This window comes from Chiloscyllium plagiosum, chromosome 37 (genome assembly GCF_004010195.1).
Source record: "Chiloscyllium plagiosum isolate BGI_BamShark_2017 chromosome 37, ASM401019v2, whole genome shotgun sequence".
In the NCBI taxonomy this organism is placed as follows: domain Eukaryota; kingdom Metazoa; phylum Chordata; class Chondrichthyes; order Orectolobiformes; family Hemiscylliidae; genus Chiloscyllium; species Chiloscyllium plagiosum.
In genome coordinates, this window is record NC_057746.1 from 28,777,268 (window position 1) to 28,788,255 (window position 10,988).

The window sequence follows — 10,988 nt, forward strand, 5'->3', positions numbered from 1 at the left end:
GTATGTGTGAGTGCTCATGGGCACAAGCATGTGGCAGGATTTAAATCATAACTTTTTCTACCCTGTTGCAGGATCACCTGCTGTTACCAGCCATCAGTCACAACAAGACCAACAGGCCAAAGATGTCCCTTGTGATGCCAGCCATGGCAGTGAATGGTAAGCAAGAGGAGAGCCTGCTTATAGTTGAACTAGACCGTCTGAGAATGGAAACAAACCAAAAACGTGAAAGAACATTAATGATTTTAGATGTGTTTCCTCTTGCTCTCTGCTCTAAAGATATATTGTGGCAATTCCATACCCTGCAGATTTAGACCCTGCTTTCAAATTTTGTTACTAATAGTCGAGAGTGTGGTGCTGGAAAAGCACAGCCGGTCAGGCAGCACCCGAGGAGCAGGAGAATCAACATTTCAGGCATAAGCCCTTCATCCTTCCCTTCCTGATGAAGTGCCTATGCCTGAAACATTAATTCTCCTGCTCCTCGGAGGCTGTCTGACTTGCTGTGCTTTTCCGGCTCCACACTCCTGGCCTCTGATCTCCAGCATCTGCAGTCTTCACTTTCTCCCTGCTGTTAATTATAGCCTATCTGCTCCAGTTGGGGAACCTGAGGAATGGTCGTAGAATCCCAATAACGAGGAAGCGTGCCATTCGGCCCATCGAGTCTGCAGCGACCCTCAAAAAAGCATCCAACCCAGAAACACACACCCCTACCCTAATCCTGTAACCCTGCATTTCCCAATGCTAACCCCACCTATCCAGCAAGTCCCTCAAGATACAATGGACAACTCAGCAGAGCCAATCCACCTAACCTGCACATCTTTGACTGTGGGAGGAAACCGGAGCAAACCCATGTAGACCTGTGGAGAATGTGCAAACTCCACAACGACGATTGCCCGAGGCTGGAATAGAACTCAGGTCCCTAACAATGTGAGGCGGCTGTGCTTACCACTGAGCCACCCCAGCATGGGAAGCTGAGAGGAGCATTTACAATGCAAGTTAAATAGACAATTTGTTTCACCCTGGTGGGCGGGGCTTAATGTTTCTTGAAGAAATATAAAGAATCAGAATGGTATAATTCGGTAGAATCTTGTCAACAAGTATAGAAGCAAATGCCATGAACACATTCCAGTCTCCATTCTAAGCTGGGCCTAAGAGCCACAAATCTTCGCGTGCTAACGTGTTTACAGTCTAATTGATTCAGAAGTGGGTTCTCAATTAGTTGTCACTGTCCTTGTACAACAAACCATTTCCAAACAGTGAAGCAGTGTGTGTGCACATAAACAGTGATAGTGTTGCCACGATGTTCTAAACCACAGGCTGTGAAGAAATGACCGAAAGTCCATGATTAGTCCGTTTCTGTCCAAAAACTGTGGAGCTTTCCACTCTCCTGATCCCTGGTGGGTCACTGTTCACGGGAAAGATAACCAGTTCAAATGCTAAAGCACAGAACTTAAAGAGGTTGAAGATTGATACGCAATGGTAAACCCCGATCCCAGCAACGCTCCGTCATCCCAACTGAATGAAGCCATTATTAACAGGGCCACAGTTTCTGTGAAAGCGATTTTATCTGGAAAATCAGTTCATTGAGGAGTTCGTTGCTATGGTAGCTGGAGGCGATCATGAGAAATGTGAAGAAGCCATTCGACCTCTCAGGGTTGCTCCACCATTTATTAAAATCATAGCTGCCTGATTGTAGCCTCAGCTCCAATTTACTGTCCCATCCTCTTAAAATAACCGTGGAGTCCCTCATAAAAAATCTAATTCCATCTTCAATAGATGGAGGAGTAAAGGATTCCAAACAGTAATGACTCTGTTCGTCTCTGCCGTAAATGGGCAACCCCTTACTTTCAAGCTGTCCACCAGAACTGGATGCCTGAATGAGGTGATGCATCTTCTCAGAATCCACCTTGTGAGACCCCCTCCAATTCTTTTGTTTTGATTAAAATCATTTTGTTTTTCTAAACTTCATTCAGTATAGGGTGAACCTGCTCAACCTTTCCACAGACAATAACTCCTCCATCTCACAAATCAGCCTAGTGGATATTTCTGATTTGTTTCTAAAGCAAGTCCTCCTTTGGGAATATGATCTCAAACTATACTCCGTGCCTTTTCTCATCAATGCATTGTACTGTTTGAGCAAGTTTTGCTGACTTGTATACTCTGTCCTTGCAAAAAAAAATTAATATTACACTCACCTTCCTGATTACCTACTATACCTACATAATGGCATTTTGGGATCCATTACTTATGGTTATCTGTACACAAGAGTTGTGGTCTTCCTTAGATTTCAATAACCCGCTTATCTTCTCTTCCTACCAAAGGTGACAATGTAACATTTTCCCACATCATACTCCATCTGACACTATTTTTGGCCAACTCTGAACCAAACTGTTTTCCTTTTCAGAATCACTATTCTCTTAACAACTTGTGTTTCTTCTACTTCTGTATTGTCAGCAATTGTGGCTACAATAAATTGATCGCTCCATCCAAGTCAGTAATACAGATAGTAAATAGTTAAGGCCCAAGCACTGATTCTTGCCGTATTCCACCAGTTGCTGTCTGTCAACCTGGAAATGGCTCATTTATCTCAACATTGCTTCCTGTTGATGAGCCAATCCACCATCCATGTCAAGATATAACCGTGACACCCAATCAGATGCTTTTTCAGACATGCCAAAACAGATTTACTTGGTCCCCCTTATCCACATTGTTTGGTTGTTGCATCTTCAAAATCATGTCCTTCTGTTTTTAACAAGTGATGTTACGTTTGCAGTTTTTCAATTCACTTGGACCTTTCCAGAATCTCTGAAATTTTTGAGAGTGAAAGCCAAGAGTGGATGATCCTTCAGGACCTAAATATTTCTTTATGTAGTTCATCCATCAGTGGGAATTGACAAAATGGCCAGGGAGACTTGTGCAGCTGGGACTAATGCAGTGTTTAACCGCAGCGTGATGACACTGTGTGTTGAGCTAACTGTGATCCTCTTGCAGCATAACTGGTTACATGCTCAAAATCGCAAAGGATTTTGAAAGAGTAACTCAGGAAAAACTGATTCAAGTGGCCAGATGGATCAGTAACCAAACCATGCAGATTCGGGATACTTTGCATAGAATCAGGGAGAAAGATGATTGACAGCAAGCTGTCACGATTTGGGAAGCAGTGTGTTATTAGGCAGTGGAAGCTGATTTTAAAGTAACTCGCAATGAGGAATTGGATCTCTCTTTAAAGAGAATCATTTGTATGGCAATGGGGAAAGATCAAGAGGTGTGAGGCTAATTTAGTCCGTTAAAGAGCTGACAGTGTCATGATGGGCTACTGAGCTGCCTGCTCTCCTAATAAGAGAAATGTGAGCTTGTATTGCTGGCACGTTCCTATCCATTTGCATTTTCAGGATGACTCGACCGATAAACTTGCTTTCCACTTTTGACTTTTTTGTTTACCCTTTGACTTGTTTATTATTGTGATGTCCACAGTGAGCCACGGGAATTTCCTGCTGCATATTATTCAGGACTGAAAGCTGAAGTTGTTGACGACTAACAGCTGCTACCTTGAGGCATTGGCCTTGCCGCTCTCTATCTCTCTAACTTCCCAAGATCATTGTATTACTCCACTGCTGGCATCTTGTCACCACTTCTCTCTTAGTCTTCAAGATCATCTATGGCACCACTACTTTCTGTGCCTCCATGAATGCCAAATTTTGTCCAATCATCACTTTTAAAGTGCTTTCAAAATGTTTTACCACATCACAAAAACACTTGCTGCTATCTCTTTTGGGTTTCCAATAGACCTTGGTTGTTGGAATGTACAAATCAGGAATAGAGGCAGATTATTTAGCCCCTTCAGCATGCTCCACTGTTTGATTTGATGGCTGAAATAAAAGCAAAATTATAAATCTGAAGTAAAAGCAGAAAATGCTGCAGAAACTCAGCATCTGTGGAGAGAGAAGCCAAATTAACATTTGAGCCCGATGATTGTTTATGTTTCAATTTCCATATTTCAATCCATCTCTGATAATTCCTTTATCTGACAAGAATCTAGCCATTTAGAGTCCTAGAGATGTGCAGCATGGAAGCAGACCCTTTGGTCCAACCCTTCCATGCCGACCAGATATCCCAACCCCATCTCGTCCCACCTGCCAGCACCCGGCCCATATCCCTCCAAACCTTCCTATTCGTATACCCATCCAAATACCTCTTAATCGTTCTTCCCCTAGACAACCCAATCCTCCAGATATCAATCTAATATGGTTCCTCTGAACTGCCACCATCACGCACATATACAGAGGAGACTCGATTAGCCGAATATTCGATTATCTGAACAAAATATTCCCCATCCGTGTCATGTAGATAATCGAGGTTACTGTGTGTGTGTGTGTGTGTGTGCGCACTTTTATATATATCCCTGCTCAATTGAGCAGACAGAAACTGCATGCAGCACTTGAAATGTGGTCTTACCAATGCCCTCTACAGCTGAAGCGTAACATCCTTATTTCTATATTCTGCTGCTCATAATACAGGATAGCCTTCTATTAGCCACCTTAACCACTTGCTGTATCTGCATATTAACTTTGTGACGTACTATTCCGCTCATTTCTCTGCAACAGTATTTCTTTTTAGCATCTCGGCGGTGTTGTGGGGCAGGTTCCTGGGACTTGTGTACACCTGTGCTGACATGCAGGGCTCTGTGCTTGAAGACGTTCATAATTCCTCTGCATTCTTGGAGCAGATCCTCAAATTTTGCAGGATTTGCTCTCAAACTGCAATTGTTTCTCTGTTTTTACTGAGGTTGTTTTGTGAAAGCATCCCTTTGTGTTGGGCTCCAGGCAGCTGTCGGTCTCAGTGCTGTCATTACAATCTAATCCTGCATTTTTATTGTACAGGTGACTGTGGAAATCTGTGATATGTTTAGTGATGGGCGGTAAATACCAGAAACACATGGGTGTTTGGACTCGCACAACTCAGTAACCCAATAGCAAAGATGTTTTGAATTTTTTTTTTTTAAATGTTGTCAGCAACTCAAAGCAGAAGTTACCTAGCTTTAACTTTGGAAGTGTTCCCTTTGTTAGAGTGTCTCACATTTAAGTGATCCTGCTTTCCATCCATAAACAGCAAATCTCTATTCCCTCGAGCAAGTGACTCAATTACCAGAAGGAAGTGATTTCAGATTGTTGGCCACATTTCGTGGGGTGGGTCATGAGCAATCCTTTCACTGAGCTCTCAGGATCTGGGGCATCAAATGTTGTTGCAGCTGATTGTTAGTTTTGCAAGCGAACTGGCAGATACTTGAACTGTGGGGGGAGGTTAAATGGTAATGGGTAAAGGTGGGGGTGTGAGGGCCAAGGCCAAATGCTCACTCTGAGAGCCAGTGCAGGTGCAATAAACTGAATGACCTCCTCCAATGTTGTTTCTATGATTCTACAACAGACAAGGTATGCAAGGGTGGCAATCGACCTCTGCAGTCAAGAAAGGCTAATTAGTCCATTCTGCAAGAATCATGATTGGTACTTCTCCTGCCTAACCTCCCAGCAATCCCCCCCCCCCCCCCCCCCCCCCCAATTTCCTAATGATTGCCTAAAGACAGGTCATAAGAAAAGATACAACAGGAGGTAATTACGTCTTGCAACTCTGCGCAAATAAAATTCAAATAAAACTGTTAAGCTCTCGCTTTCTCCTCATTGCCTCCCAAGGCACTGTTTTGAAGAAATGCAGAGGAATCCTCCCAGTACTCTGGAGCCAATGCACACATCACAATAAAATCACTTGTGGCAAAAAGGTAAAATTATGTTTGTGGGATCTTGTTCTGCCCAACTCTCCCTGCTACATTTCCTACATTATGTCAGTGACATCACTGCAGTGAAGCCCTAATGTGACCTGGGGTTCTCTTGGTGACTGCAGGGTGTTGCACGACCATCCAAGAAGTAATGGACATCTTGGTTCAACGCAACAGTTCTCACGCAACTCAGCAACGCAATGCTGTATTTGAGCCCCTTCAAAGTGGTTTATTTGTGGCCCGCATGAATCCTTCACCCAGAAAGTCTGTACTGTATCAGATGACCTCAACCTAGAGGTCGATGTAACTTCTCCCCAGAATAAAAGCTGTACTTTGTTTTCCTGGCACTACATAAGCTATATGCTTTCTCTAATTTGCTCCCTCTGGAGAAAGACAGTTGATAGTACCTTTCAAAACTTCAGGCCAACTTAGCCAGTGAAATATGATCACTGAAGTGATGTGGCAGCCACTTTATGCGTAGCAAGCTCCGCCTGCTACGAGATAGTTTTTTTTTCTTTAAAAATGCAGAGAACTGTGGGTGCAGGAAATCTGAAACAAAAACACGTAGCTGGAGAAACTCTGCAGGTCTGGCACATCTGTGGAATGAAAGCAGAGTCGATGTTTCAGGTCAGGTGACCCTTATGTGATGTTGGTTTAGGGATAAATATTGACCGGGACACTGGGGAGAATTTCCCCTGCTCATCTTTTACATCTTTCTGACGATGCCACAATCCTCCAGTGTTGCATGTGAACTGTTGGTTTACATTTTTGTTCTCAAAGTCTCTGGATTGGGATTGAACCTTCTAAATCAGAGGCAAGAGTGCTTCCTACTGAACCACAGCTGATCATGAATTATTTAGTGGAAAGCAAGAATCCTTTTCATACAGGCTAGAAATCAGCTGAAAATTTTCAAAACTGGGGATGGTAGTTTTGGAGGAGACATTTGAGAATTTTGGAATCAAGGTGGGTAAATGTGAGTTGTAATGCAGATCATCAGTGGCCTGATTTGAAGCGCATAATAGGGCCAAGTGCCGTGGTCATCGAAGATTTGACATGGAGTAAGCAGTATTTTCTTATTCATGTATTTCTCCAAACCTAATGTGATCTCTGTTGTTTGTTCCATCAGAGAGTTTGCACAACACCACTCGGGGTTATGAAGTCATGATGCAGATCGATTGCGAGGTGATGGACACCAGAATTATCCAGATCAAGAGCTCGTCGGTGCCTCCTTCCCTCCGGCAGCCTCAGCACAATGGCACGGGTTCCTACCACAGTAACGCCAGCAGGGCACCCAGTGCCAGGAGGCTACGGCCCCAACCCCTTCCTGTCTCTGCGTCAAGCACCAAGGACCCACTGTACCTCACGACAGAAGACGGTGAAGTGTAGTTCTGGTGCTTCCTAGCTCTGTGCCCTGTTTTACAGTTCCACCCACCAGGAAGGATAAAGAATCATTGAAGGATTGGAGATGTTCATCATCTGTTGTCGTTCCCAACCTCCTCCTCCCCTCCACAAACTTCTGTGATGACCTGATGATTCTGCTTTAAGGTTACAAATAAAACCTGGTACCCGGTGGTGTTGGGGACATGAAGGAAGATTCTGATTGCTTTCAAGCTTCTGTAAAAGGGGCAAGGACCAAACTGTGCTCGCCATCTTCCTATCTTGGAAAGCTATAACACGCTACCTACTGCTTTTAAAATTCCCAGGTCTGTGACTCCACACGAATCTTTGGTAATTGTGAAAACCACATTCCCAGGAAGTTATGCAGATCTGCACTAATGGCTTATAATTCCACTATCACTACCATTACTGTGAAATATTTTTCAGGCCTGTTCTGCACCTAAAACTTTAAACTTGGGAATATGGGCTAGTACTTCACGGTTTTTTAGGGAAGACCAAACTAGCAATGATCATCTGGTCCACTGTGCTGACCTATTGCATGCAAATCTGGTGTGTTTATCTTTACTCCTTTTGCACTATGCAAGTTGTTTATTTCCCTCTTTCTGTTCTGAATGTGAAGCTGTGTCGCAGTTATACAGCACGCAGATGGTCTGTTCCAGCACAGCTTGCTCTATATTCACTGATGAAACTCCGAGCAGTCCACAAGCTGGAACATCACTTATCAGATTGGACTTTTGCCCCATAAACTCTGTGTATGTATATAGAAAGTATCCGAAAAACTGTTATGTAATCTTGGTTTGGCTATCACCGTAATGGCTTGGTTCGCAATGATCTGTTCCTTACTTGATTCTGTCCAGTTATCCTTGGATTCTATCCATTTCTAATCTCGCCCAAATGGAAATCTATAATTGACCACTGTTCATCATCCCTGATCTGTTTGCTTTCCAATGAAAATGTTCACCACAGTTGTGTTTCTGGCTCTATTACCATGTGTAGTACAGAGTAGGAATTTCAATGTTCAGGAATGTACATAGATTGGGTTTCTATTATGTTGTCATTCTGTTAACTGATAATTGTGCGTGTGTGTATGTCCTTGAGCACTTGTGTCCCACATGAGGTTCAGCACAATTTATAGTTTGATTTTTGTTTGCCTTCGTTTGTTCTGAATCATCAAGCATTAATTTTTGCTATCATAAAGCAGAGGCCCTTGCTTCATTTGTGGGAGGTTGTGTAGGCAGTGTGAGGCTTGCTAGCTTCATTGGATTTGAAGTGGCATTGATGTAATTTGGATTTCACAGTTTCACAAAAGATTCCAATGAGAAGGAAATAGGGGGCGGAGCCAATCTAACGACCAACCATTTTCTGACTTTTTTTTCTGTTTGTTATGGTGCCCCCACCAGGGGCCGTCTAACTTGTTTACAGTTACACAGAATAGCAAGTCAGAGGTGGCAAGAATATTTCACATGATTAGCAACCCCACCACTTCCGAGTGAAGTGCAGAAACCCATCAACGTGTAACTAAAACTCTGTCTAACCCACCATCGATTGTGAATTTGTTGCTGAGCAATGACCCACCATTATGATGGCATCCCAAGTTTTTAGCTGACCTGTGTCTACATACAAATCTAATATTGTTTTTTTTTTGTACAAAATTATATAATTTATTATTTAACTTGATTTTTTTTTGTGTGGTATCTTTCACTCAGTCTCTCAAAGTTTTTCCATTAGACTTGAAGCTGAAATATGCAGAAGCCTTTGCTCGACTCTCCTCCTCTATGCTAGATATGTCAATGAATTGCCTTTATTGATAGACTCCTGAAGAGTGCTTAAGTAAAATCACACAAGCTGGTCAATGTTTGAGATTGTTCTGTGATTGAAAGCAAACATTTTTTTCCCTATGTATACATGGTTTGGGACCCCAGTGTGTATTGACAGATCTTTTTCAGGAATTGTATTAATGACATAGTGCAGGAGGAATTGCATTTCAGTGTGCTCCAGCTCCAGCAATGCTGCTGTGGGTTTACAGAACAGCAGTGAAATATCTTGAAGGCTGGACTTTTTGGGCCAGGAGTAAGCAGAGGCCATTGAATACCTCATCCTTGTTCGGTCATTCAACTGGATTCTAGCTGATCTGTACATTATTTAGGAAGAAGGAGTTTATTGCATTTATACAGTGCTTTTTTTTTAAACCTCCATATCTCCCAAGGTACTCTACCAAACCTCTTTCATCCCTCTTCATATATAACTGCCATTGTAATACAGGAAACAAAGCTAATATGCATCCAGCAGGTTCCTGCAAGCAGCAGTACTGAGCAAAGAACTGGTTTTGTATTGGTCAGGCCATCAAGGCTCAACTGACCCCTGCTGCACTTGCAGCTGTGTTGTGGCATTTGTTTTGTTTTTGAAAGACCAAAAGATTTTGACGGTGCGGTGCCTGCTCAGAATAGCACTCATGATTTGGAAACCTGTTGGACTATAACCTGGTGTTGTGTGATTTTTAACAGAATAGCACTGTTAGCCAAGACACTGAGTTCTAGTCTCTGACATAGGACTTGAACACACACAACCTTCTGACTCCAACAAGAGTGAGCAAAGTTAACCCACTCACCTTGGGCTACCTGTCACACATGAAAGTCTAAAAGAACTAAATAATATGGCATTTTGAGGGACAGATGGTAAATTTCCCTACATCCTGCTTTTACTCCTATCTTTAAGATGGCACAGCCTTGATTTGGATTAATTTACATCTAAAAAATAATTTCTAAACACCATAACTTCCTTCGAGAATCCTTTTCTTTTAGATAGCGTGCTGCTGTTCCTTTGCTGCTTTCTACAGATCTTATGTAGGAAAAGGACACTCTGCTCTCAAAACTGTTCTGCTATCAGTTAGATATCAGCTGATCTGTATCTTAACTCCTTCTGTTGTGCTCAGTTCCATAGCCCATAATAGGACATGCCCAACAAAGAGTCATATCATTTCCTCTTAGCTTCACCTTGCTCCCAGGCTTTTGGAGGAGGGCGTTTCACATTGTGTAAACAAGTCTTTCCTATTTTCAGTGAATTTTAAGGTTAAACTGTCTTGTTCTGGAACCAGAGGAACTGGTTTCTCTTTATCTTTCTTATGAATGTGTTTTTGTAAACTCCCAACAATCAAATAATGCCTCAGTCTTTACTCAGGGGAATACAAGCCTGGTGAATGTCCTCCTAGTTTAAACCCCCTCAGCCCTAATTTTGTTCTGGTTAGCTGCACCTTCTTCAAGGTTAATATTTCTGGCCTAGGCTTCTTGCTGGGATTAGATTTGAACAAGCAGAGTTCTCGTTGAGTTGAAGAGTTTTACTTGCACAGTTTTCCATGACGCAATGTAGTGAGATTTTATTTTCATTTGCTAGTGTCTTTTCTGTCCTGCTTCTTGCAGCACTTTGCCATTTAAAGCTTAGTGAATGCAAGTTGGAGACAATCCCGCCTGCTACCATGGTACAAACATTGTGCAATTTCTGTCAGTGTAGAGAGTCATTGCAGCACAGAAGGGAGTTATTTACTCACTCAAATACATGCCAGTTCTCTAGAGAGCGATCCACTCAGTGTCGTTCCCTTTCTGTCATCCTAAATGTTGATTTTTCTCTTGCAATCTGATTTCCCTTTGAAATCTTCAATTGCCTCTGCTTCCATCACCCTTGTGGGTGTTGAATTCCAGGCTTGAGCCTCAGTGCAAGAAGCCCTGCCCTAATCCTACACTGCCACCTGATGAGAATGGTTAGTTGTTGGCTGGAGAAGAGGGGATTATTCTCCTTCCATCAGATGACGAGGTTATTTTGGGGTCAC

General features: G+C 42.7%; 1 protein-coding gene across 1 annotated transcript in view; it reads left to right on the forward strand.

The window, feature by feature from the left end:
• The window catches only part of atf6b (activating transcription factor 6 beta), an 89,072-nt gene extending 80,034 nt beyond the window's left edge, over nt 1–9,038 (forward strand). The window contains exons 15-16 of the mRNA XM_043678193.1: nt 72–156; nt 6,894–9,038. Of these exons, the coding sequence (XP_043534128.1) occupies nt 72–156; nt 6,894–7,153 (345 nt within the window). The 3' untranslated portion in view covers nt 7,154–9,038. The remainder of the gene's footprint in view (nt 1–71; nt 157–6,893) is intronic.
• Nucleotides 9,039–10,988: the final 1,950 nt, after the last annotated feature.